At 32.1% G+C, this 27205-nt stretch overlaps 3 protein-coding genes and 1 long non-coding RNA gene across 8 annotated transcripts; 2 read left to right on the top strand and 2 right to left on the bottom strand.

Annotated features, from left to right (window-relative positions):
- Positions 1–68: 68 nt before the first annotated feature.
- On the bottom strand, positions 69–627 carry LOC133700591 (uncharacterized). The gene is made up of 2 exons (XR_009843443.1): positions 486–627; positions 69–377 (listed from the first exon to the last, which is right to left on the bottom strand). It is a non-coding gene; the product is annotated as an uncharacterized LOC133700591 (long non-coding RNA).
- A 10376-nt stretch (positions 628–11003) lies between these two features.
- Positions 11004–15629, bottom strand: LOC133700806 (polyubiquitin 11). Of its 5 annotated transcripts, none has more exons than XM_062124471.1 (8): positions 15435–15629; positions 14042–14462; positions 13854–13958; positions 12835–13076; positions 12559–12641; positions 12238–12349; positions 11724–11798; positions 11004–11617 (listed from the first exon to the last, which is right to left on the bottom strand). In XM_062124471.1, the coding sequence occupies exons 2-8, from the start codon at positions 14301–14303 to the stop codon at positions 11444–11446; spliced, it is 1053 nt and encodes a 350-aa protein (XP_061980455.1). In that variant the 5' UTR covers positions 14304–14462; positions 15435–15629; the 3' UTR covers positions 11004–11443. The 5 variants fall into 5 exon arrangements, with proteins under 5 accessions (XP_061980455.1, XP_061980457.1, XP_061980456.1 ...); XM_062124473.1 differs by having other exon boundaries at positions 12835–13064; XM_062124472.1 differs by having other exon boundaries at positions 14042–14398.
- A 356-nt stretch (positions 15630–15985) lies between these two features.
- LOC133700805 (uncharacterized) lies at positions 15986–18491 on the top strand. Its single transcript, XM_062124470.1, has 3 exons — positions 15986–16024; positions 16276–16357; positions 16883–18491. The coding sequence occupies exon 3, from the start codon at positions 16929–16931 to the stop codon at positions 18288–18290; it is 1362 nt and encodes a 453-aa protein (XP_061980454.1). The 5' UTR covers positions 15986–16024; positions 16276–16357; positions 16883–16928; the 3' UTR covers positions 18291–18491.
- Positions 18492–22252: 3761 nt separating this feature from the next.
- On the top strand, positions 22253–25482 carry LOC133700765 (monothiol glutaredoxin-S15, mitochondrial). Its single transcript, XM_062124421.1, has 6 exons — positions 22253–22543; positions 23126–23275; positions 23343–23442; positions 24217–24283; positions 24895–24973; positions 25084–25482. Exons 1-6 carry the CDS (start codon positions 22478–22480, stop codon positions 25138–25140), a joined length of 519 nt encoding a protein of 172 aa, XP_061980405.1. The 5' UTR covers positions 22253–22477; the 3' UTR covers positions 25141–25482.
- Positions 25483–27205: the final 1723 nt, after the last annotated feature.

The following is a 27205-nucleotide window of genomic DNA, read 5'->3' as shown; positions in this document are numbered from 1 at the left end:
GTTGAGCATCGCTATTATTAAGACAAAAAAAAAAAAAAAAAAAGGGTTAACCGTCGTTAGGGTTTAAATGAATCTTACTAAAACAAGGACATTGATTTATTGAAATTGCCAGTCATGGAAGATGATACAACATGGATATGTCTCCACAAAGGAGTACAGAATACAGAATAACGAGAGTGATACTGATCCTTTCTATTCATATACTAATTTATTCCTGCAGAATACATATATGAATATCATAAGCGAACGTAAATAGTTTCATGGAGACCCAGTTGTAGATTCAGGTTCTATAGGAGTAGAACAACATGGGCAGCAGGACCCTGGAGGTGGAGGTGAGCAGCATACACAAGCTGGACATATGGGTCCAGATTGGAGACCTACACACACGCACGCACACAAGCGTAAGATCAATAAGAAATGAGGTGTTGGTAATTAATGAACAAATAATGAATTCGAGAGAGAGCTACGTTTAAGTAAATAATCACCTCGATAATTCAAACGGCCTGCTTCAGCTGATGGCAATATCGGAGACAGTACCATAGCAAAGATGAAGAGGGTCACCATAATAGACTTCAGAGAGTTACCTGCCATTTTTGCCTTAGTTATTGCTTACTGCTTGAATGAATAGATATGGTGTACATGATCTAGCTCTAAGCATGTGTTTATATAGGCTTGAGGATCCTGGACCACAGCATACATGTCAAAAATGGTTGCGCGAAAACTTGTTTGAACAGCAAGTTTGGTTTCCCATTCGAGCTTCTTATTATTTATTATGTTGGCAACTTGAAGGCAGCTCGATGACTTACGTCCAGCAGTATTCTAGCTGGTTTGTTTTGAATATAATAGTAGTGACGGTTCAAAATGTTTTTGGTTTAGAAATGTATTAAAATAAAAAATTTTATTTTTTAAAAATTATTTTTAATATCAATATATTAAAATAATCTGAAAATATAAAAATAAAATCATTTTAAATAAATGTTTGTTTTTGTATCTTAAAAATATTTTAAAAAAAAATTAAAAATTTTACAATTATTTTTGGAGTGTAAACGGATCACAAGAGAGAGTTTCATTTCTACGATTATTAACAATGTCAATTCTAATGCATGGAATCATAGCTGTACATGCAAGACTACAATTTTCTTTAGTCTCAGCCGCCTATCTGACGCAATATAGAGCCTCCTGCTTGAATTTCTAAAAAATTACGAGCTACACGAAAGTTAGGGAAGGAAAAACCACAAATTCCTGCAAAAAGAGGCTCAAGCAACTTGAGAGGACAAGTAGATCAATTTCGAAGTCAGAAGTCTTATTAGCAAGCCAGTCGTAACAAAATTAGCTTCTCTATGATGAATTTCCACATTATATATATATATATATATATATATATATATATATATATATATATATATAAATTACAAAACTTGTTAGATTGCCAAAAGATAAAGTGAAAAAATTTTCAATTCAAATTATGCCAAAATATCTCAATACATAATCTGATTCAACATTATATACTTGGAATAATCATCCAAGCCTAGAGAAACATCAAAATAACATTATTAAAACCCAAATACTTTTACAAAATAAAAAATAAATAAATATTAAAAAGAACATATTTTTAACTTTTTAAGAACACAAATAGACACTTTAAAAATTTAAACACCAATGCATGTATGGATTAATAATTTATAAAGATGACACTCAAACTTTAAATTAAACCTCATAAGATAAGCTTATTTTCTCATGCAACGAGGACATGAAAATTTGGTTCAAAGCTGGTCCGTAGGCTGACATTAAACATCATTAAAGATTTTATCCATTTATATTGTCAACCCAAACTCAAGTAGCTCGACACTAATAGAACCTTTTAAGGACATGCTCGTGTCAAGTTTCCATGGTTGAGAAAAACTCATCCTCGAGTTTATATTGTTCTTTTCATGGTCTGTGGATGTCCAATTAAAACACTTTCACAATCCTTTATGTAAGCATTGAACTGGAATCCTTTAAGACCAGTTACATTACTTTTCACATAATGGAATTTCCTTGAATTATCATGAACATTAGTTACATTACTTTTCACTTAATGGATTTTCCTTGAATTATCATAAAATAAAAAATAAACTACTTCACCTTTATTCGGTTTATTGTGTTCTGAACTAATAAAAGTTATTTCTGGAATATTTTCGGAAACATTGACAAGTTCATTCTTTCTCTATCCAAAAACATCAACTTCAACCCCATTAATTCTAGAATTCTCCTCCATCATATATTAAGCATATCCTCCATAATTTCCTTTATCAAGACCCACTTCTACAACCACCTCCTCAAAATATTGATCAGCTGATATAATAATAATTTCATTAGCATACTTAGGCTCATCATAGACCGAGATTTTTACATCAAAAATCTTCTCCTTCAATAGCATGTTTCTCATTCTCATTAGATTTTGATGGTTGATTCCAATCCATAATTATAAAGATTTTAGCTTCATCACTTACTTGTTACTGAATTTTCTCTTGTATATCATGATAAAAGGATGCTTCCTTTGATCATTATTGTTAGAAGAATCATCACTAAAATCGTTGTGTTGCCTTTGAAGGATAGGAATAACATACTCCGATTTATTGTTTTGAATCTCAAATCGATCAAGACGCTCTTAGAGTTGCCTTTTCATTTCATCAATTTCAAGACCATGGACTTCCCTTTTAGATTCTTGCATACAACGTCCATGAAAAGATATGGTTTTAAATCCAAAGCTCTGATACCAACTTGATATTGGAAGGTATGAAAATCGCAAAGAAACATGTAACACATATAAATAAATGATAGTGTTTTACTCATCACTCTAAGATAAAAACCTAAAAGATACATACATGAATAAACTCATTATTCTAAAGATACATACCACTCATCACTTTAGAGATATGAAGTTAAAAAAATAAGTTAACCACTACAAAAAAGATACAAAACTTGTTAAATTGTCAAGAGACAAGTCAAAGACTTTCAATTCAAATTATGTCAAAAGATCTGAATACATGGTCTAATTCAACATTATATTCTTGGAATAACCTTTCAAGTTTAGAAAAACATCAAAATAACATAATCAAGATATAAATAAATGACTATGACAGACAAATATTAACTAGTACATGTTTTCTATTTCTTAAAAACACAAGCAAACACTTAAAACATTTAAAAATTAAAATAAATATATTTTTTTTGTATAAAACTCCAATACATACATGACCGGATAATATGTAAAGATGACCTTCAAAACTTGAAAAACAACATAAAATAAGTTTATTTTCAAAATGAAAATTTAGTCCTAAAATTTGCCCATATCTATAGTAAACATCATCAAAGATTTCATCCATTTAAATTCAGTTTATCAACATCACTATAACCTTTTGAAGACACTTGTGTCACGTATAGCAACCTGTTTATTTTAAGCACAATATCTCATCCAAATTAATAAACACAAAGGAAATAAAATTTCTATTAATCAAAATTTTATGATCACAAGTACTAAAGTGATGAGACATCACCTCATCACCCTTTTTGGACCCACAGACTTTTACATCTCAAATAAATCAATAACTAAAAACACCTCAAGCCCTTGTAGATAGGTGGCTTGGGTCGTTGCTTGTATTTTTGGTTGAGGTATTTTCTTTGTTCATACCTAGAGTGTTCTTCATCACCTCAGCTGCTCCATGGGCCACGCTCTTCACTTGCTCCCCAGTCTGAAAAAAAATAATTCCATTTTCTTTATTATTGAACTGTAATTAGTTTGGAATGATTAGTTCCATTTTCTTTACTATTGAACTATAATTGGTTGACCATTCCAAAAACAATTATGGGCTCTAATCTTGGTAATGCCTGCTGGTACTGTATATTCTCAGAGAAACTATAGTTTTTTTTAGTAAATTTTAATTAAAAGTAGAAAATAAAACAAAGAAGTTGCGCAAGCAATATATATTGCCTGTTGAAGGAAGCTGGAAGCCTGGGCAGTATAGGAGCTGTCTTGGGTGGATTGGTAGCCTTCCTCATATTGGTTCAAAACATCATCCTTCTTAACTTGTAAAGAAAAGTAAACGTATGTAAATTAGATTAAATAAATTAAGCATATTCTAAAAAAATCACAAGAAAATGAAAATTCACCTGAGCTTGACCAGTTAGTTCGTTGGCATTGTAAGTGATGTCATGACCTTGGTTTGCCATTATCTTTATTTCTTACTTCTTTTATGGATGAATGGGGATGTAAATTGATTGAGGAAATGAAGAGATTGGGATGAAATTTATAGCTAAAACATGCACTCAACTTGTCACGTTAAGTCCTCAAAATCATATGGTTTTACAAGCATATGTCATGATATGACAGTATAGGGTGCAGAATGTTTCCAGGGAATTTTCTTAGTCAATAGGTAGAAGTCATTGGCTTAGAGTCCGGAAGAGGCTTGGCTCTGAAATAATTATGCCTTTTGATTAACTAGGTTTTCACTATAGTTACAGTGAAAAACCATATTTAATGTCTTACAAATTCTATTAATCGCAAAATTCTAGAGTGTTATTATTCAAAGAAAAAATTTACAATCAAATCAATGATCAAACATGACAAATGTTTGATGGTGAGGACGAGGATATTTACACTAGAAGAGATATTACGTAGATCATGCTGGTAATGAGCACACCACTAAGTATTAGTGTTAATAAAAAAATAGTTTAATTAGTTAGTCACGAGTTCAAATCTTTCTAAAACTGTTAGAGATTTGCTGTTAACTTCAAGACCCGTAGGATTAGTAAAGATATACGCAAAATGATCCAAACACCCATATTAATAATAATAATAATAAAATTATTAGTTTTAATAAGTTTGATACATATGCATGATCAAGGGCATGAGATACATATCTAGGCCTTCTTTAGGTTATGTTCATGTTCGTGTCTCTTGTTTGGGCTTGTTTTTAAATTCTTTCACCTTAGCTGGCCAAGTTTCTAGATGGGTATTCTTTAGTTTTCTAAAGATCCTAATTTAGCATTTTGTACTGCTTCAAGTTCTTAAAACTAAAAGTAATGAAAGGACCATTGTAATTTTAACTTTGTTATGAAGTAAAATCTTGTTTTCCATTTATTTAAGATTTTTTTTCCATTTTTTACTCGTCAAATAAGCAAAATAAAAACAAAGAAATCATACTCCTGAGATGATGCCTTAAAAACTAGCAAAGCAAATCATTCTCAATGGGGCTTGCTGTATATATTTTGGTTGGCTCGATGGTTCTCACACTTATAGCTAGCCTAGTGAGTCCTCAAATGAGATTAGAAATAATCATCTTTTGACTGCCGATGTATTCCATGAAGTTAAGGTTCCTAATTGCTCTTAAGTCTTAGTGACTCTTTTTGTTTTTTTAAAAACACTTGGATTTTCTTCTAACTCCTTTTTGTTATATTGTGCTCTTCTATATTCAAAGGCCTCGATTGTTATATTATAGCCCTTTGTTTTTGTATCTTTCTTCTTTCCTTTTTTTTTGTGTTTTTTATTCCATTAATATCTATTCTTATGTCTAGAAAGCCATACTTTTATCGTAGCAAGCCTATAACCTCTGAATAGTAGTCATTTGACCTGCTATTCACAATGGTTTCATGTTATTGTTTCACTTAGTAGAAGAGATGTTTTTCTTCCTTTCACGCTCTTTAGTTAGTAAATACCTTATTTAGATTTCACAAATTTCATCCTTTATTTCTTTAATTTTTATTAATGGTGATGACTATGCAATTCTAATTATACTCTATTTTTCTATATATCATTGTGCTTCCAAATGGTTTGCGCATTTTACAAATGGCTTGTTATTTGCAGGTATAATTTCAAACTTACATTCATTCCAAAGTAATAACATTTGACACAGAGTTGAGAGAATATAACCATTCACGTGAATCCAATCATTTCCAAGTAAAACATTATAGCTTGGGATCGCATTTACAACAAAGAACACTGTTTATGTAGCCAAAGAGCCCACTTTAATTTTCAACTAACTCCTATCATTCCTTTAGCTTGTAAGATTTCTTTAGAGAACCCACTTATTTCTACTCTAGTTGGTGTGAAGTCCTCCACTAGTTTTTCATTTACCTCTAACATACTCAAAGGCAATATATTCACAGTAGTGTCATTATTAACCAATACTCTCCCTATTTCATCTCCTTCAATTTTAACGCGTAAATACAATGATTTTACATACACAAGCTTATTAGCATTTAGTTTCTCAAGCAAAACTCTCACAACTTCTGCAAACTCCACAACACCTTTTTCCTTAGCTCAAATATCCCTTATTATCATTTGCTAGTATACTTCCCGATCAGATTCCTTTGTTATCACTTCATGGGGTGTTACATATCAGTTATCAACAACATATCCTTCCAATCTTGTAACTTTGGTATTTTGATTGATAAACTACTCAGGGATGTGAGTCACCATGTTATATTATGACATGTTATCTATAAAGAGATCATCTTTATTTTTTTTTAGAGAACCAAACATATTGTCTTCTTCATTTTCATAATCAACTAGATATCATTCATTAGTTCTTTCTAGTTTTTTATGTTGCTTTGTTTTATTTTCATTTGAATATATGTCCTCATCATCTATTTGAATAAATCAAGTTATCATTGGTATAATTAATTAAGGGTGATCATTTTCGATTCAGTTCGGTTTTTATAAAAAAAAAGTAACCAAACCAATATTTTAAAAAAATTAAAATTGGTTCAAACCGACCGGTTTCGGTTTGGTTTGGTTTTTTAGACAAAAACCGGTTCAAACCAGTTTCGCTCGGTTTTGGTTCGGTTTGGCTCGGTTTTTTCTGATTTGGCTTAGTTTTTTCAGTTTGGCTCAGTGTTTTTCTGGTTTAGCTCGGTTTTTTTCGGTTTGGGTTCGATTCGGTTCAGTTTTTTCAATTTTAAGCTTATAAAACCGAAACCGAACCGGTTGGTTTTTTTAAAATTTTAATCGGTTTAATCGGGTTTTTTTCACAATTCAGTTATTTTTTTTTCTGGTTTTCTCGGTTTAATCGGTTTTTTGGTTTTTTTGCTCACTCTTATGATTAATGACACTCTCGAACTTTCTCTTTAGCATCCAATGCTTTCTTTTTCTTCATGTAGTTATGAAATACAATCACTATTTCTCTTTACAGTCTTTTCTATATAGTTCTTGTTACATCTCTTTGACACTTTTCCTCTTAAATTTTATCAGCCTGTCTTTTTTCTTTGGATCTCACCTCAGTCCAGCATTCTTTTGAACTTAATGGTAAGTCTTTCCTTAAAGATTTGTTTCATGGATAACTCTTTCTTGCCCGAACTCCTCCTTCAACTTTTTTATTCTCAGTGGTTTCCATTTTAGGATGAACTAACATGGATTGTCCTTCTAGAGTGTACCCTGATGAGGAAACCATGTCTCCTTATATCTCTTTTAATATCTATACCCTAAGACGCCAATTCTTTTTTTTCATAATTAAACTACAATCGTTGCACATGGTTTTTGCAATGAGTTGTATATTTTTTAATAACACATTTACCTCTGGTAATTGTGTGACCATTTTCTTGCTATGGTTGTTCTAGATAAGTCATCTCATCCACATTCAACCTTTATGTTGGTATTAGTCATCTTTCTAGCATCATTTTGGATATTAAGAGCCCACTCAAGTCTGTCCACTCTAGAATTTGCATATATTTTTTATTGAGGCTTATCACTTCTTTCACTACTCCACCTCTAACAAATCTCTTGAAGTTTGCTTATTTATCAGTAGTATGGCTTGTAGTTATATGTCATTTGTACAATTTTTCAGTATCATGTGATTGTTCGTTGTCTCAAATCTAAGTATTTGATTTGCTACCAAGGCATTAAACAACTCATTTGTTGCAATAGTCACGAAAGTGACATCCCAGGACAATAAAATATCATTAGCAATAATCATCATATTAGTTGACAATGTATTGATTGAAAGAAAAGGGTTCTCATTAATTTTTATTGTTTCATTTTTATTAAGAAACCTAACACGTTTTGATTCTATCAAATTCTCAATTATATTTTTAAATATTACATAATTATTTGTGGAATGGCCAATCACCCCATGCCATTTACAATAATTCTTTCTTTTCAATTCTTAATTAGTCACATGTTTGTGTTTCCTTTTTCATTTTAATCCTTTTGTTTGCTAACAACCAATAAAAAATATCATCAGCTTGATTTATGTCAAATGAATAGTGTCTTTCTTCATTTGACCTTAGAGATCTTAAAGCTTTACAATTCTTTTTCGTTAATGCATCGCAAACTATTAGCTCCTCATTAATGAACAATGCAACATCTACATTTATTGTTTCTTGATAATAAGTTCCATAAATTAGGACCTTTTTCTCCCTCTCAATAAACTCTCGTACCAAAAAAGCTTTTACCCCCAACTCATATATATCCGTAAACTTTATCCCTTCAAATTTCTTTCTCAATTCTCATTTTAGACCTTGTTATGCAAATATCGTTACAAATTCCTTTTCAGAAATCCTAGACCAACATTTTTTTTAGCCTCCATAAACCTATCTAAACACTACTTCATAATCTCTATAAGGTATTGTTTCAGACTTACTAAGTTTACCTATAAACTTTGGTTTTGTCCTAGAAAAGTGTGTCTGGAATATAGTTTGCAAGTCATTCCAATTTTGAACAAAGTTTGGTGGTAAATTTATATACCAAGTAAATACACTTTCCATTAATGAATTTAGAAACAATCTTAACTTTAAAAATTCAGAATTAGCAACTTCTCTACATTGACGAATGAATCTAGATAAGTGTTCCAGAGCAATATTGACCCTTGACCATTGAACAATATAAAGTCTAGGAATATAAAATTGATGGGATAAAGGTACATTCTATCTATGTAGTCTGGATAAGGTCTCTTATAGGTTGGTTTATGGATTTGTTGAACCTTTAAACCATAAGCATGTTCAATTGCCCCTAAAATATATTCTGGATTAATCCTAACTAGTAGAGTATTAAACTTTGGATTGCTTGGTATCATTTTTTAACCCATGTTTCTCAGTGAAATATTTTTATTATTCATAATCCTTGCTCTTGAATTACTTTATGCTTCTTCTATAACTACAATTTTTTCTAAATTTATTTTAGATTATGATGAGAAGCTACTTTTTAAGTTGAACTATTTTGGTTAAATTGGCTTTTTACCAATTGACTTGAGATTTGTTTTCTCAAAATTAGATTCTTTAACCTTGGTTTTTTACTTCAATTACCATCTATTTAGATATATTATTAACTATTTCCATCATTACATACTAAAGTCAGATATTATTTCATCATTTTCACCTTTTATTTTGGCATTTAACTTAAGATTAACATCTTCTAGTGTTATAACAACTTCTTAACAAGAAATTTTATTAAAGTTGCGTAGTATTTCAAAACCTCCTTCTAAGTTCCTTTCAAAGCTTTCAAGGCTTCTTGCTAAATTCCATTCACAAGTTTGTCTTTCTCTAATATTGGACTCTTGTATAGTATGAGTTGACTTATCATTCATCATTGTAATCTCGTTGTAATAATCATCATAAATTTTTATTCTTGTTCTTAAGCTTTCCTCTATTTCTTCAGCAAGGTGTTAATATTTTTTATCAATGGTTCTATTAGTTTCCTCTAATCTTCGCTTAAGGTATGCATATTTCTCTTCTAATGACATGTGTGTGTGTGTCCTCTTCCTTTTCTAACTCTATTTCCTAAAAAGTTGGTATTTCATGTTTTGTTCCAACAAGAACATTATTTAACTCGTTTTTTTCTTCTAAACTTCCCGGTAATTTTGATTTCTTTGATGCCATAATTCTAAAGAAATAATTTGACACTCCTGTTGTGGTTGCCAATTATTTCATATAGATTGTTTTATGTCTGCCTCAATTAAGAAGACTTTGCAATTTAAGACTAGAGTTTTAAGTTAATTGATTTGAACTCTGGATATAGTATTGCATCTACTCATATAATTTTAAATTTATATTATAGAGTTACATGAGTATCAATATAATTAAATTCACCTCCACACAGACAATAGTTGAATTGAAGAAGTAACCAAATAATTAAAACAACTTGAATGTAAAGTAAACTCAATAACTTATGATAAGAAAGGAATACTTACATTTATAAAGTAGTTCATACTCTGATTACATCCATAAATTAAAACTCCTAGATAATGCAACATCTTTTAAGTATTTTTGGTTTATGAAATTGAAATTGCAAACCTGTTGATTATAAAGGAAATTGTAAATTTACTTGATTATCGCTTATTGTTCTATAACCTACAGAGTTATCTCTTACAAATATTACCTATTTGTTTCAAGTTTGAAAGGTCCGGAGAACTTAATAAAACTAGTGATTAGAGTTTTTAGTTGAATTGTTGATAATGATCTCCCCTGCAATCTGTCTTATATAGTGACATCAACAGCTAATCACCTCATACCATTTAGAGTTCTTCACTAACTTCTTATTAACTGTTGATAACCTTTTATTTTTTTAAGTTTTTTTCCATGATCTTACCTTTATAATTGGCTCGTTATACTTGTTTGTATAATCACATGTATGTGACAATAACCCTTATTATTTAAGTTTCTTTCAATTAATTCAATTATCTTATAGTTATAATATAACTCTCTCTATCTATTTCCCATACAAACTTATAATATAACACTAGTAATGGAATAACTCTCTTTATCTATTTCCAACTTATAATACAGCACTAGTAATGGACAGTTCATGAGAAAGTTTATTGTTGGACAAGCGCTCTCAGAGCGAAGAATTACCCTGTGCAGCCATAAATTACCAAAATGGGGAGCGGCTGCTTTACGCAGGTTCGATGACTTTCCAAGCTAGGGAAAATTATAAAATCTGGTTCCATTTAGACTGTCTTTGGGGACTGCTATTTTCTTAATTAGCAACAATCATAAATCTCAACAAATTGAATAGCAAATACATGAAACGATTTTTGCTGTTTTAAGTGTTTTGTCTCGTATTTCTTAGAAGAGAAGATACAACTGTGGTTTCTTCAAAATGTCATCAAGCAACACGATGGAAGGCCTGCTCTACAAAGGAAAACAAAATTGATAAAAGGTACAGCAGTGAATACGATCAAGCCTATGGTGTAATATTTCTCTTGCACACATACATCAGAAAAACCAGGTTTGTCTTCAAAAACCTGACATATGCTTCTACTCATAAAAGAAATTTCCGAATTATCTTTGTGCTCCCTGGAAAATGCTTATAGTAGCTCCCTCATAATGTCAAGCGATTCAATGTCCACTGGACATAAACAAAGAGATTGTCCAGCTACTCTACAGTGGAATTGATAGCCCTTAATTCTAGGACATCATCAACTGTCAAATGTTGTCAAAAAGGCAACCAATATAGGCTTGAATAATGCCATCACTCACTCATGCCATCAATTCCTTCAATATCACTAAGTCCATCAGACGCTTCCTCCTCTTTGCTGTCTTGATCAGTTTCCATGGCATCTTCAGATTCCTCATCACTTTCATCATTGTCCTCGTAAATTACAGGAGTTACTGTATGATTTTCATCTGATGCATCATCAACAACCTGTTTGCAGGAGAAAAGGAAAAACAAAGAAAGAAATAAATGATCACGTTGTCCATAAATCAAGCTGCATTAGCCACTATCTACATAATACCGCACAAAAACATACCCCTGCGTAGAGAAAGTCTATGCAACTTGACAATTGAAGAGCTGACTGGAAAGTTGACACTCGGGATTCAATGAGCTGAATAAAACCAACATGCTTCAAATTAACACTTTAAGAGGAATTATATAGTGATCATCCAATTATATTCAATAGCACGTAATAATGCAAGCATCACCACGTCAAAAAGATGTTAGATACACCATAATCTGCATTGAAATTTTAAATGGAACTCGGGATTCAATTATGACTAAGTATATGGAACTGAACACTCCATCAGTAAAGAATAGTCTAATATCTGCATTGAAATTTTAAGGAAAGCCAATATCTGATTGTCTCAACTATATTACAATTGAAAAACAACTCGATAATCAAGGAAGGGACAAATAATTGGTTGAAATACAAAAGGAAGTTCAAAGTGTATGGATGGGCATGAATTTACAGATGAAAAAGATTTTTTTTGTTTTTTTTGCTATGCATCACCATCAGAGTCTTTCCAGGGTGAAGTTCTCATTTTCACCTGATATAAGGAATTCAAAGCATGTAAAGAAGATTCCTGAGACATTATTCCAGTTGAATGTTGAAGAAGTAAACTTCTTAGCCAAGGAAGAGCACATGCCAAGATTGCACCCCTGGAACAAAAACACATTACATAAGACCTGACAATAAGATATTTTTGGTTCAAATCCAACAGTACTTTTCTGTCCCCCCTTTAAGAATTGTAAGATTAAAGAGAGAAGTTCAATGAAATCCACAAACTAAATACAAATTTGAAAGATTCATGGACAGATAGACTGCCAGATTCACCAGATACAACTTGATAAGACAAATAATTATCCACCTGGAGTGAATTATGGATAGAAGAGACTGTAAGAGCTTGAGCACATCAGATGGATTGAGCAGTGAGATTGAATTTGCAATAACCTGTAAACAGAAAATCTCCAAGTTATGTACCAGTACATTTTGTTTCTTGATAAAAACCTGCTTATTGAAAACAAATGTGAAAAGAAGTGAGCACCCAACTTTTTGGTGAGCATAATAGCAATTGGTTTCACACTAAAGTAAACCTCCTGTAGATGAAGTTCAGCATTAACATATCTAAAGCGGAGAAAACAACCTTCTCATCTTGGGTGTATAAGCAATCTAATAGAAGAGCACGATCATCAGCACGCAATGCTTGCTTAAGAAGAATGTTAACAGAGTCAGCACTTGGAGGCTTTGCATGAGGAGGTGATTCTTCTATCTCAAGGCTGTTGGTTTTGCCATTATCTTGTAGAGTTATACTAGCAAGTTTTTCACCCATGGTCGGCTCATTGACATCATACTCAACAAGGACTCCATCAGTAGCTGCACCATGATCTATATCAGTTAAGTGAATGTGTGAGCATACATTAGTATTCAATCCAGTAATAACAAAATTAGTTGTCACGCATTTGTGTCACACTAACACTCCTGGTGGTTCCTATGAATAGGATAAAACACTAGCAGGAGCTGAATGTAAGTATTTGACTAGAATTGACATTGTCAACTTCCACGCATGTAAGACTGTGAAAATAAATATTGGGAGGGTTCAACTCCTTTCTTCTTGCTAGAATTACATGCTTGATCACCACCACCACAGTGAAGGCAGAGTGATATGAGTTACAAGGCTAATTTCAACGTTGGAGTAGATAAGAAAACTTGAGAACCTAATCCCACAATAATCCTCTTTCTCCAAATATTTTTCATTGACTATTAAATTGCTATTTAGTTCATAAAACCTGTCTTCAGTCAAAGCTAATGGCCCTCATTGAAAAGTACCTATCCCTAATATCTTCTATTACAGTGAATCCTCTTTCTCCAATCAGAACCAAATAAATAAAAAAGAAAAAGAAATGAAGATGTGTAATAGTAGGACTACCGGGCTAACCATTACCTCAAAATTGTATATTATCTGCTTCTAATTAAGTAATGAAACTTAAAACTAAACCCAATTGCATAAACAGAGGACCTATCATCTTATCGAGTCATAATATTTGTCTTTCAAGTGCTAAACATAATAAGCCATGTATTTTGTAAGTTATGCAAAGGAATTGCAGACAACGCAAACAAGGAACAGTAAGTAGAATTAAAAATCAACTGTATGACAATCCATACCAGTATCAATTGTGTCTCCCACATCAGATGCAGCACGTTTCTTCTTCTTTGATTTTTTAGCTTTAGTCGAGGCAACTGCTGCTTCTGATTCTACATTTTGGACATCTACAACACAGTTTCCTCATATTATAATAACACGAAACACCAAGAATAAACAATTTTAAGAGTTTCCTATGAAATGATGCTACCTAACTGTTTTGGTGCAGCAGCAACATCATCAACCTGGAGCAGAGTAAACTTGAGGGGCTTTGTTTTCTTCTTCTTGTGGATGCTGAAGTCAGCAAGGATTTGGCCATCTTCCAGCTGTTTTCCTGCAAAGATTAGGCATTGCTGGTCTGGTGGGATGTCTTCCTCATCTTTGATTTTGGCCTTTACACAGTCCACAGTGTCTGAAGACTCCATCCCCAGTGTTAGGGTCTTTCCTGTTACCATTTTCACCAAAATCTGCATTTTTTCCCCGGTTTTTTATGCTAACAGGGAGGCAATAGAATACGAGAAAAGGTTTCTCCAGCTACAGTTCACTGCTGGTTCAGTGCATCTTCAGCCTATTCAATTTTTCAACCGTATAGGACTTGTAAAACTTCGAGAGAGAGAAGTTTGCAATAGCACCTAAATTTAAACAAGTCATCAAACTTCTAAACATCCAAATTTCTAAAGTTCAAATACAAAACACACACAAATAAGTGAAATAACACAAGTTTAATGAAAAATTAAAGCATGAAACAACACTTGACCATGCAATTTAATGCTAAATGTCCAAACATTACATTGCCATCAACATAGGCTAAAAAGGAAAGGTGAACTAAAGTAGCAACCTCCATTCCACTGTTTGATGTCATGAATCCTGCAATTCTACTGGAGTTGGCATTCATATTAGAGGTGAGGTTCATTATTTATCTGTTTCCAATGTGAATTGGAAGCTCCAAAAAGTTTAATAGTTATTCTACGCTTTAAATAATGGTCCATATCACAATATTGAGCACACAAGTGCAGCACGAGCACCCATTTCCCTGCTCCAATTCCAGGATTAATCTATGAAAAAGATTAATAACTACAAATTCCACCTGACTATAACAATCAGCATACATGAGAAATAATCCTAATTTACGAAATTGGATTACAAAATACTAATATAGTGCCGGAAAAACTACCGGCTATGAATACATTAGTCCTATTTAATAGAATCTCAAATAACTCTTCGATGAATACATTACCAGCTATGCCATTACACCAATCCCATTTTTAGCACTACTGGAAAATTAACTCAAAGATTGGTAAACTTGGTCAGCAATGGAATTTGATTGAACCCATTCAAATTCTAGTGAGCACTAAAGATGAAGAAAGCCCAGAATGGGAATATATCTTGATGAGGTTGCTTGCTAGTTAACATAAACTGGCAATACATCAAAAAAGATATTGAACAGAATTAATTTAGTATTGACTTTATTCATACTTGGAATGCAGCCGAGGGAAACCTTTGCAACATGTTTTCATAGTTTTGATTACTTTTTTTTTTCCTTAAGGGGAAAAAAAAGCTTCTTGACTAGCATAAGAAACTAGACACTATGAACTTGTAAGTACCTCAGCAAGCAGAAGAAAAATTCTTCAAGCAATCCTTCAAAAATGTCTTCACGTACGAAAATCTAACAAGGAAATTATTTTCCCGATCGTGATCTTTCTTGATGAATTATGAACAATTGAATGGGATGTTTTCTTTTTCTCTTTTTTTTTTTTTTAATTTCTTAGGGTGCGGCCAAAGTTAAGTTAGCTGAGTTGAAATTAGGTTTTTCAGGTGCTCGAAACGACGTCGTTTTCAATAATTCAAGTTAAATTGCCTTTCTATTTTATTTCATTCTTTGAGTCGGAATCGGATTCAACATTTTCAAACAGTCCAGATTGACACAAACACAAACACGAAGACAAAGACAGTTGTGTCATGGAATGGGCTTTGGGCGTAAGACTAATAATCCAAACACTCAGAATTTTGTTTGGGCCTTTGCTATTACCGACCACATCGAGGGTTCTTGCACCGACCTTAGATAAAAATAAAAAAAAAATAAAAAAGCTGGTAACTTATTGTGCTATAAATATATACAAGGACCTCATTCGTAACGATCAAGCCGTGTTGTACTCTTATTTGATAAGCCAAACCGTCTCTCTCGGATCTTCAGGTGACTTAGACTTCCTCTTTCAACTGAACTAGTTATTATCTTGTTGCATGTCTATGATGTGGTTTGCTTGATGAAATTCTCATCTCATATTCCTGCCTGTTGCTTTTGATGCCATGCATTCCTCACTCGTCGTGTTTGTGCATGTTCAGAGGGATCACAAGCATCTCTCCGGGCTCCAAGTTATCGCTATTAAATCTATAAATCTTGTGGTTTTTGTATCAGTAAAATTGTCTTTTCTTTTATTGTTTCAGTTGAGCTGACTTGGGTCTCTGCTGCTTCTCACATCTGCTTAGAGTTGGTTGGCTTGTTCGAAGAAAATCGATCAACTGCTTGGTATGTAATTTATGCCACCTTTTTTAATGATATTTGAGATTCTATTTATCCAGTATTTGTTGCTTATTTGTTAGCGCATCTGACTTGCTGTTGAAAACTAGCCACAAAAGATGTATAATGGGGTATGTTTCAAGTAATTCCAGAAAAAATCAATTTTAAAAAGATGTAACGTGTTCGCAAGGACAAAGAATATGTTGTCGTTATGTTTCTCCTTTGGACTATAGTTTTGGGTAATGATTGTTCTATTCGACACTTTATACAGGACATTAATAGTGATGAACACACTCATGAAATCTACAAGGTTAACAAACAATATTTGCTAACACAAGGAATGTGACTTCCTGCTTTATGTTTGTAAGACCATTGCTTTCTTTGTTGTGTTATTTGGGTAAATAAATGGTTTCTTGGATTTGATGACTATTTTCTTCCAGTTACATTTTATTTTGAACTGTTTTATTGTTGCTTTTCATATGTTTAAAGCTAAACTCAATTCACTGATTACATGATTTTCGTATGATTATCAAGGGATCATATTCTTTTTAAGAGAAAGGTGAATTCGAAGTTTCTGAAAATGCCAAGGGATAGAAGAGTCGATCGTTTGTCTTCTGATCGGTCTAGATCGTCGCCTTACCCTAGGAGTTCAAAAAATTCTGAGCAATTCAAAACCCAAAGCTCATTGGGGTTGGATGAGAATATCCAAAAATGGGGGAATGTCAGGTGCCCCGTCTCTGTGGACCATCCACGCGATAAAGGTGACGATCCCGAGAGGTCATTGAGATCGACCAAAGATGTCAAAGAATGGGAAGAAATTAGGTGCCCCATTTGCATGGAACATCCCCACAATGCTGTTCTCTTACAATGTTCTTCCTTTGGCAAAGGCTGCCGGCCTCACATGTGCAATACTAGCTATCGCCACTCAAATTGCCTTGACCAATTCCGCAAGTCTAATGTGTCATCTCCATCCGTGGAAATTTTGCATGAAATTCCTTCTGTTTCCATTAGAACAGGGGGAGAATTGCAAATGCTTGGACAAACTGGGCATAAAGAGAGTGAGCCGCAGCCTAAGCTTTGGTGCCCTCTGTGTCGAGGACAAATCTATGGATGGACTGTTGTAAAGCCTGCACGAGAATTCATGAATTCCAAGGTACGGAGTTGTTCTCGGGAGACTTGTGATTTTAGTGGGAGTTATTCAGAACTTAGAAAGCACGCAAGGTCTGACCATCCTTTCATCCGCCCATCAGAGGTGGACATCCAACGACAACATGACTGGGCCAACTTTGAGTATGAAAGAGATGTCGCGGACATTGTTGCTACGCTCGGTTTAACAAGAGAGGAACAAGAGGAGCTTGGTAGAGATTTTGACGACCTCCCTGCTATGGTCATCCCAAATGAAGAAGAAGATGAGGAGAATGAAGACAGGAATAGAGGAGGTTCTTATTATCAGGTTAGGAGAACTTCAAACCGAAATGACCGTCCTGTTGTACTCCTCCGTTTTGAACTTGAGATGTCGCCAGAAGACCATGATATGGAGACTAGCCATAACAGTAGGCAAACCAACAATTTCAGATGGAACAGAAACATGTCACCAGCACGCTATGAAAGGGGGGTTAGTTATGCTAATAGACGAACCAACAACAATTTTAGACGGAACAACAGTTCTAGGAGTAATAATATTCCAGAGAGGATGCTGCATGGTCTGAACAGCCATAGTTATTCCAACAGACGAACCAACAATACTAGATGGAACAACAGTTCTAGGAATAACGATCCAGAGCAGATGCGACATGGTCTAAATAGCTATAGGCAGAATGATGGTTTCAGTAGAAATGGTAACTTTAGAGGGAACGGTAATTTTTGGAGTAATCGCACGGAGAGAAACGAGCGCAGGCGGAGTGACAGTTTCAGGCGCAGACCGTCAGAGAGGACGCCCTGAACTTTAAGACAAAATAGCAAAATCCGTTGGAGAGAAGGCAATATAGGCTGAACGACGACGACAACTTTAACCGTAGTCTGTGGAGCGATGACAGTGGAGACGGCCGACACGCAGTGAAGAATTGAGTACTGGATGTTGATAATTTTGTCTTTCAAAAGTCTTTTGTGCTGATAATATAACATATTCTGAGTTTTTACAGTCTTTCTATTCTGTTGTGAAACATTTGAATGCATGTTTAAGGAAGATTTTAGGTCCCAAACCAGCAGTGGTTCACACAATCAGTACTCCTTTGCTCTTAAAAAAATGGGCTCATACAACAGTACTAGCTTTTCCTGACTGACAGGATTAGGCCATCTCTATTTTTAGTAAAGATTGTCCTAACAAGATTTCAAGAATGAGACTCCCAGGACATTGTATTTAATGATAAATAAAATGAATTTAATTATATTAAAAATAAAAAAACATGAGCCAGCGGTTCAGCTTGCAAGCGTCGGATCATTATAAGTGTTTGGATGGGAGGTAATTTATGCTTCTTTTTTTTTTTTTTTTTTTGGTAAAAAGTATGATTTTATAGCTTTTAGAGATGTTGTTAGGTATAATTTGTGCTTAAAATATTATATCTTATAAAAAAAGCCACCACATTTCCAAGTTAAACACCCAGCTTCCGGATGGGAGGTAGTTTGTGCTTTTTTTTTACTAAAAAACATGTTTTTATAGCTTTTAAAGGTGTGGTTAGGTATGGTTTATGCTTAAAATGTATTGTACTTTTAGAAAAAGTCACCACACCTCCAAGCCAAATACTCTCTAGAAAAACTACAATAAACAAATTGAAATATTGGGATGATTTCCAACATTTGCGAGTAACAAAAATGAATAAAATCAAAGAAACAATTACTTTAAACCTCACCTCTTATAGTTTAAATTAGTTCATGAGTTATAAATATTTTTTTAAAAAAATACTAGGTATATATTTTTTACTTCAATAAATTTTTTACATAAAAAAATTCAAAAGTATAAATTAAAAAATCTATACAAGCATTTAATTAAATAAATTGATAATCATTTATGTAAATATTAAAAAAATCATTAACAATAACCAAGAAAAAAATTGAAAAAATTAATAAATGAAAATAGATCAAAATATTGAATCACATAAAATAAGACATTAATCCGATTGTGTTTACTGAATTTATTTATTTAAATCAATAAAAGATAAATCTACACCCTAAAAAATTCATGATTTAAAAGATAAATACAAATGAAACTGATTGAATAAATAAACATCATAAAAAATATTATGCAAGGCCGAACACATCAACAATATTATTTAGAAATATATTTTTATTTTGAAAAATAAACTTTGTTTGTATGAAATAAATAAAAAATTATAGATGAATTAAAATAATATCTTGAAAGATCAAACAGAAACAAAACAACTAAAAAAAATTATATTAAAAAAAGACATGCAAAACACAAAATTTAGGTCATAAAACCGGGATATACTCATAGAAAAAACTTGAAAATAATCACAAAATCAATATTAAAAATAGCAAATGTAGACTAATAAGATTGTACGAAGCCGAATTTCTATCAAATTAAATATTGAAAAATGAAACAAGAAAAAAAAATCAAAGAATGAAGGTCAAACTGAAAAAGAATGAAGGTCAAAATTACACAAAAAAATATAAAAAATAAGGGTGAAAAAAAACATTAATTAGAGGGATAAATTGAATTGAAAAATAATTTTAATAAAAAGAAAAAAAAATCAAAAGAATGAAGGTCAAACTGAAAAAAAAAATTGATTAAATGATGAAAAAAATGAAAAAAAAATTCAACAAAGGTGTCAAGGAAAAAAAATTAAAAATAAAAAAATAAAGATTGAAATTAAAAAAAATATATGAGAAATTGTAAATGAAAGACTAAATTGAAAAGATAAAAAACTTCTATAAATGAAAAGGGAACAAAATAAAAAATTAAGATAATGAGGTTTGAAATCAAAAGGTAAGAAACAAAGAGGTCAATGATGTACATTATTTGTCATGAAAAAGAAAGAAAGGGGGAAAACCAAATAATCATCGGTGATAATTTGACCATAGCCACATGCCACTCTACATGGAAGATGATATAGTAGTGCATTTAGGGAGACAACAGAAAGCTAGTTTTGGTTATCTGAAGGCATCACGCGTGCCACTTGAATGACATGGACACCACTCACTCACTGGAGTGTGTTGAACACACGCCAATAATTTTTCTAATTAAAAATATTATTTTAATGATAAATTATTATTCCACCCTCATGAAAACCAACAATTAATAACAAAACTAGACCCAAAAGACTCTAATATCTCTGAGCTTAATGCATTAAATTTTTTGGATTCAAAGATGTATCTGTAATTTTTTTATTTTTGAAAAATAAAAAATATCTATATCCTGTTATCCAAAATAATTGATTTTTTTGTTATTAAAGGGATTTTTATTATTTTACTGTACATATAAATTTTATATAAACAAAAAAATACTCAACAAATCCAAAATGATCAATAATTTTGATGAGATGAGCGAGGATAAAGAGAAAAGTTTTGATGTTTGCGATGAATTTGAAGGTGCTGGTGTTGTTGAGAAATTGGCCTTTGACACGCTTATTGAGGAGGTAAATGAGTGCGAGGATGTCTTTGATATTACCAACATTAGTAGGCAAAGGCTGGCACGTCGATGAAGGTTAAGGAGGGAGCTTGAGTATTAATATACAAAGATTTTTATTATTATTATTTTTAAATTTTATTTTATAACTGTTTAGGAATGTAATACAAATTATTTTTCATGAATTGTTTTTTAAATTATTTTAATATACTAATGTAAAAATTAACTTTTAAAAAATAAAAAATATTTTAATATATTTCTAAATAAAAAAACACTTTAAAAAATAACGCTACCATACTCTTAAATACCCTTAAAAACTCATATATAAGTTATTTAGTTGTTTTTCTACTTTATTTTAATTTTTTTAAAAAAATTATATTTTTATATAATTATGCATAAAAGAAATTCAACAAAAAATTTAAAAAATTGTTATTATATTCTATATAATTACTAGAAATATTCAACAAAAAATTTAAAATATTTGACTGCTTCTTCTTCTGCTCATTGCCAATCAAAATACAGACGAACCACTCGGCATCGTCGATCCCTCTTCTTCCTCTATTATTGTCGGCAACTCAACATCCAGAAGCTTTTTCATAACAAAAATGAAATATCTGTGCAAATTCACCAGATCTAAAAATTAGGGTTCTAATCCACAACCAGAAGCTTTAATTTGGGTTTTTGTTTTTTAGTTTTCAAAAAAAAAAACATGACTGATTGTTTTTTCACCGGCAAGAAAAAAAATGTTGAGGGATCCAAGAAAAGCAAATTTTAGGCTATAAGTGCTTAAATAAATTCTTTAACAAAACTGTGTTCATAGAGACGAGGGAGATATCGAATTTGAAATTAGAGAAATTTTGTTTAATTAATCTATTTTTTTAAGTATTTGTGTTATATTATATGAGTAATTTTATTTTATTTATGTCCACATTAAAAAACTAGGGTGCAACACTTCATTGACATGGTAGAAGGTGAACTTTTTTATTTTTATTTTTTTATATTTTTTTAATTTTTTTAAAATACTCATTTGATTTTAAATTTATCTTCATTTTTTTTATAAAGTTATTATAATTTAAAATAAATACTGATATTTGTCTATTAGAATTTATTTTTAAATCATGAATTTAACTGATTATATTGCAAAGCTTAGAATAATTTAATATATTATTTTTTAAAATTCAAACTATATTTTTCTTTAAGTTAATTGAATTATATGGAAATAACTCCTAAATGTTTAATTTAAAAATTTTTAAGATTGACAAAATATGCCACGTGTAATAACAATGTTAAATGCCTCATATTGCTGGACATCTTTTCTACCTTCAAAATTTTTTTATTCCATCCGCAGCTAAGGAAGGCACTGTAAACTAGTTTTTCCGAAGGGAATTAAGGTTTAGGGTGTTGTGTGCGCCTCTCATTTTGAGTCTTCGATTTGGCCGGGCTTCTCTGGAACCAACAAAGTCAAAGAGGCAAACCTCTCTCACCCCCTCGATTTCTTGTATGCGTGTCAATTTCAGAAATAGAAATTGATTTTTGCAGAAGGAATAATGGCAAGGTTACTGTCGAATACAATCTTGAAGGGTATTTCGCGTGCATCACAGTCTCCTAGAATTGTAAGAACCCAACTAATTATTATGTGATCAATGGTAGATTTGATACCTTTTGATTTTGAGAATATTTTTTTAAGGCTGTTCAGAATCCCTCATTTTACCCGGAACCCAGTCGCGGCTTCAAGATTTAGGGTTTTAGTTACACTTTCGTAACTTTTGATTTTTTATTTATGCGATTTCCCATTTGTTTGCAGCTTCCTTTATTTATTTTTAGGGTTTCTTAAGGTTTTTGCTCTGAAGAACCAAACTTTACTTGTAGTTCTGTTTTCTTGGGCGTAGCAGTGATTTTGGTTTTTGATCTTAAGCCCTTTTGGAATGTTGGAATATTCCTTGGAAAGTTCTTTTCTTTTAGGGTTTGGCAAAATGAGAACCATCTAAACTTTGTGTGTACTATTTTTGTAGCTGCTCTTCATGAACTTAGTAAGCGAATTAATTTTTGCACAAGATGGCAGTTTAACTATATGATAAACTTGAGATTCTTGAGTGATGTGTAATATCAGTTGGGCAAACAAATTGCAAAGTCTCAACATATACATGAAGTGAGTATGGATGGCTCATGTCATGCTTTGCTTGGTTTGTTTGTAGGTGCCTGCATCTTTTAACCACGTCAAGCTCAGATTCTCTACCACCATTCCCAATGATCCCGACAGTCATGCAGATTTTCAACCAAATAATAAGGCTGTGAATGAGAGTGGGAGTTGTAGCGGAATTAATATTAAGGAACTTGTTGACAAGGTATATGTAGCTGATGCTAGTTTCTTTTCTGTTATCTCTCAATGATCATTTTTCATTTGTTGTGCAGGATGTCAAGGAACACCCAATAGTAATTTACATGAAGGGATATCCTGACCTTCCTCAATGTGGATTTAGCGCTCTGGCGGTTAGAGTATTGAAACAATACAGTAAGTGTTAAAACTTTTTTGTTTGATAATCTGCATTCAATCTTTCCTTGACAGTAAATAGTGTTAACCCACACATGTAGCAAATACATGGATGATATATGGATAGTTCCTTTCTCTTTACTGGTAACCTCACTGTTGGTGGCCTAGAAAAGGAGGGATTGAGAATGGTAAGGGTCATGGGTAATGAGAGCATTATAGTGGCTGAAATTGGTTTTCTTGTAAATTCTAAAGATTATTTCACTACCATCTAGAGCATGCATGAGAGGGGGTTATCCTGTATTAGATCTGCTTACTAAGCCTAAAATACGACCCTATTTAGGTGGTCTGGATAGTTTGCCATTCCTTCTCATTTTGAAGATATATTGGTTGAAATAAATAGCTATGTCATGTTCAGTGATAACAAGAATTTCTTAAAAAAAAAACAAAAACAAAAACTTTGACTGTAGCACTAACGGAAAGGAGTTATTTGAATGATTGGTTATTTCCTAGCTGAGATTTAGTCAGGTTGAGAAAGCATGAAATTATTGAATCCCAATCTGACTATTTTGTTATTAGCTTTATGTAAATGTACATGTACTTTAGATGCATTTGTCAACTAATTTGACACTGATTGAAAAGGCTAAATATTTTTGTTGATATAAAGTATGTGTTTCAAGTTTTTCTAAATTGTTTAATGGCAGTATTGCGGCCGGCCAATGCCCATTAGTTTCTTGGTGGTTTAATTTGTTATCTTTGAATGGCAATGTCAGTTGATCTGGTGTTTGGTGATTGCAGATGTTCCGATAACTGCTAGAAATATATTGGAGTATCCTGACCTAAGAACTGGAGTAAAAGCATACAGGTTAGTTCCATTTGGTGGTTTATATGAATAACATGAGTAGTTAATGGGAGTAAGTCTTGATACATAAGTACAGGTCTGTAAGAAATTCAATGTTAAAACTTGTGAATTCTCTTTGGAATCTCTTTGGGCATGCATCTGTAGAATCCTTTGCAATGGTATTGCAGGTCTAGTCTAGCATCATCTGTTCTGTTTGTCAAGGCAATTAGTTTTTGCCTCCTGATGTTAAAATATCTTTCAGCTTGATAATTGATGTTGGACTGTACCTAGGTGTTTTTTTCTTTTCCAGAAATGTCTGTGAAAAGAGTATTTCCTTGCTTTTTATGTTATGTTTCTTTGGTTTATGTCCAATTTCCTTCTTTTGCTTAAAAGATAAAATTTTGGTATTATATGCACGATTATTTGTTTGTACTTGGTTCCGGACCAATCTCAGCTGTACTTCCTCTCCTGCTTTTGACCCCAAGTCAAAAGAAAAGAAGGGGAAGGGATTTAGAGATGGAACTCTTTGTTGTCATGCCACTTAAAAATGTCTTTGCTCAATATGCTTGGAGAGTGATTTAAAAAATATTATGTGCAAGAACACTTGTTTCTTGACCCTCCAATTTCTTTTGCAGCAATTGGCCTACATTTCCTCAAATTTTTATCAAGGGAGAGTTTATTGGTGGCTCAGATATAATTATGAATATGCACCAGGTCAGTGACTTAAAGTAGACCTCTTTTTCTTGAATTTTTGGGTAAGTAAAATTTTGGCAGGATCAAACTTTCCTTGAGTTGATCTGGGTTCTATGGCCCCTCCTTTGCAGACTGGCGAACTGAAAGAAAAGCTCCAAGATATTGCAGGAAAAGAGGAGTCTGAATAAGTCTTTCTGGCTGAATTTTCGGAAAATTTGATGGGTTATTATGGTCTCCGTTTTTTTCCTTTGCTCCAACCGGAAGTGATGAGATACTAATATGCAAGGTTTATGCTAGGCATGTTTCAGCAGTATAAGCTCAAACTGTTTGTTCTTATTTTCAACAACAATAAATTCGTTGTCATCAATCTTTATACTTTGTGTTGCATCAAGAAATTGTTGCATAGGGAATTTGCGATTGAATTCTTTCAAGTTTCGCTGCATTTGGAAGTTAACCACCAAGTGGAAAATGGTTGAAAGAAGGTAGAATGATTACCGTGAAGCGAATAACAAATTATGAAATTTTTGTTATGTGATGCTTGTCAAGCATATGCCTCAGTGTTTTCATGCAGTTGTCTTGTTTCTCTGTTTGGCGTTCTCTTTCTGATAACTAGAACTGCAAAATGTTTTCTGGATTATGTACTTTTGTCAAATAGACTGTAAATATTCGATGCTGTTTTTTTCTGTTTTAGAATTTAACATTCCATGCGGTCCAACAGAGGATTGTTCTCAATGCTTCAATATAGTTAGGTTGATCTGGATAAGAAGCTGTGGGCGGGTCCTTGGGTCACATGGTCAACCCGGAAAAATTTAAAGAAATTGTGTTTGAGGTTTTACGGAAATAATGTAAGAGAATGTAGGGTATAAAAAAAATATGGAGTGTAGCATAATTATTTTATATAAAAAAATTAAAAAACAAGTGTATAAAGCTCACTAAGATTAACACAAATTCCAACTCCTCGTGTATGGCTTGCATCAGAAGTTCTCTAACTAGAAAATGAAATGAAGCCTTTTGAAAACGTATTAGATATTACAGACTGAATCACCTCCATTATAGCTTGGTGAAGATGACTTCTAGCATTTTGGTGCCACGATTTGCCACTCCCACGATGGTTAAACGCACTATTTCACTCTCAATTACACAATATGTCCCCAATAAATAAGAGTTCCGCCTTTTCGTGTTAGATTTGCATGTTCATCGAAGGCATGTGAAACTGCCATGTGTTAAAATTAAAATAAATTTAATTTAATTTTTTAAAAATAAATAAATTGTATGGTGAATTAAAATAATGTAATGATTAATTTTTCAAGAAAAAAATATGACAACTTGCTATTAAAAATAATACGTATATTAATCATTATCAAATTTATTAGGGATAATTTGTTAACTATCCTTATAAGCAAATTTTCTTTAATCGGTGTCAAGAAGATTTTTCATATTTTTATCCTAGTTTTTTTGTTTTTTATTATAATTAAGTTGACTAAAGTGAAAATTTAGTATTTTAATAATTATAAAACATTATTTAAAAGAACAAAATTAATTAAAGTATGCATTACACATGCTAGTATGTGAATTGTGTTCGTGTTATTTAAGTGAGACGTGAGGTGGCATTTTGTGGCCAAACAGTGGCTTGTAGAGCAGCGTTCAAATCGTCTCAGCAACCCTTTCATCTCTAGATATTGCGTTTAACTTATATATCTCTGATTTGATGATAGTGACCTTTCTTTGTTTTTCCTTTCTCTTTTTTTTCTTGATTTTCGTGCTTGACCTTTTAAATTTTCAAAACAATCCTTTAATTTGTTTTTCCTTTAGATTTGATTTATATTCTTTTAATTACTATTTATTTTATTTAATATAATCTCAAAAATTAGTTTTTAAAATTTCATTCTCTAATTTTTTCAACTAACAAATTTGGTTTCTATTTTTTTTATTACTATTTATTTTATTTAATATAATCTCAAAAAGGAATTTTTTTACGATTTCATCTTGGATTTTTTTCTTGCTCGTTCTTTTAATTGTTATTATTTTTTACTTTAATAAATTTTTTAATTTGATTTTTATTTTATTTTATTATTTAATATTAAATTAATTAAAAATTAAGTTTCTTAATTGCATTTGAATATAAAATTTTACAGGTTACTTGAAAATTAACAATAGCTTCATAAATGGCACGAAACGACAGACGTCCAAAAGAAACTGCAAAGCTGAGAAATATATGCACTTCTGATTCTGTGGTTTTGGTCATTAGATGCT

Source organism: Populus nigra, chromosome 8, assembly GCF_951802175.1.
Source record: "Populus nigra chromosome 8, ddPopNigr1.1, whole genome shotgun sequence".
In the NCBI taxonomy this organism is placed as follows: Eukaryota; Viridiplantae; Streptophyta; class Magnoliopsida; order Malpighiales; family Salicaceae; genus Populus; species Populus nigra.
This window is presented reverse-complemented; position numbering and strand designations above follow the sequence as displayed.

Excerpts from the sequence above, each read along its gene's own strand:
- LOC133700765 (XM_062124421.1), top strand. The coding sequence starts at position 22,478 with ATGGCAAGGTTACTGTCGAATACAATCTTGAAGGGTATTTCGCGTGCA. Across the intron at positions 23,276-23,342 it reads TTAAGGAACTTGTTGACAAG|GATGTCAAGGAACACCCAAT; the intron begins GTATATGTAGCT and ends TTTGTTGTGCAG. Across the intron at positions 24,284-24,894 it reads ACTGGAGTAAAAGCATACAG|CAATTGGCCTACATTTCCTC; the intron begins GTTAGTTCCATT and ends TTTCTTTTGCAG.
- LOC133700805 (XM_062124470.1), top strand. The coding sequence starts at position 16,929 with ATGCCAAGGGATAGAAGAGTCGATCGTTTGTCTTCTGATCGGTCTAGA.
- LOC133700806 (XM_062124471.1), bottom strand. The coding sequence starts at position 14,303 with ATGCAGATTTTGGTGAAAATGGTAACAGGAAAGACCCTAACACTGGGG. Across the intron at positions 13,959-14,041 it reads TGCTGCACCAAAACAGTTAG|ATGTCCAAAATGTAGAATCA; the intron begins GTAGCATCATTT and ends ACTGTGTTGTAG. Across the intron at positions 12,642-12,834 it reads TATACACCCAAGATGAGAAG|GTTATTGCAAATTCAATCTC; the intron begins GTTGTTTTCTCC and ends TTCTGTTTACAG.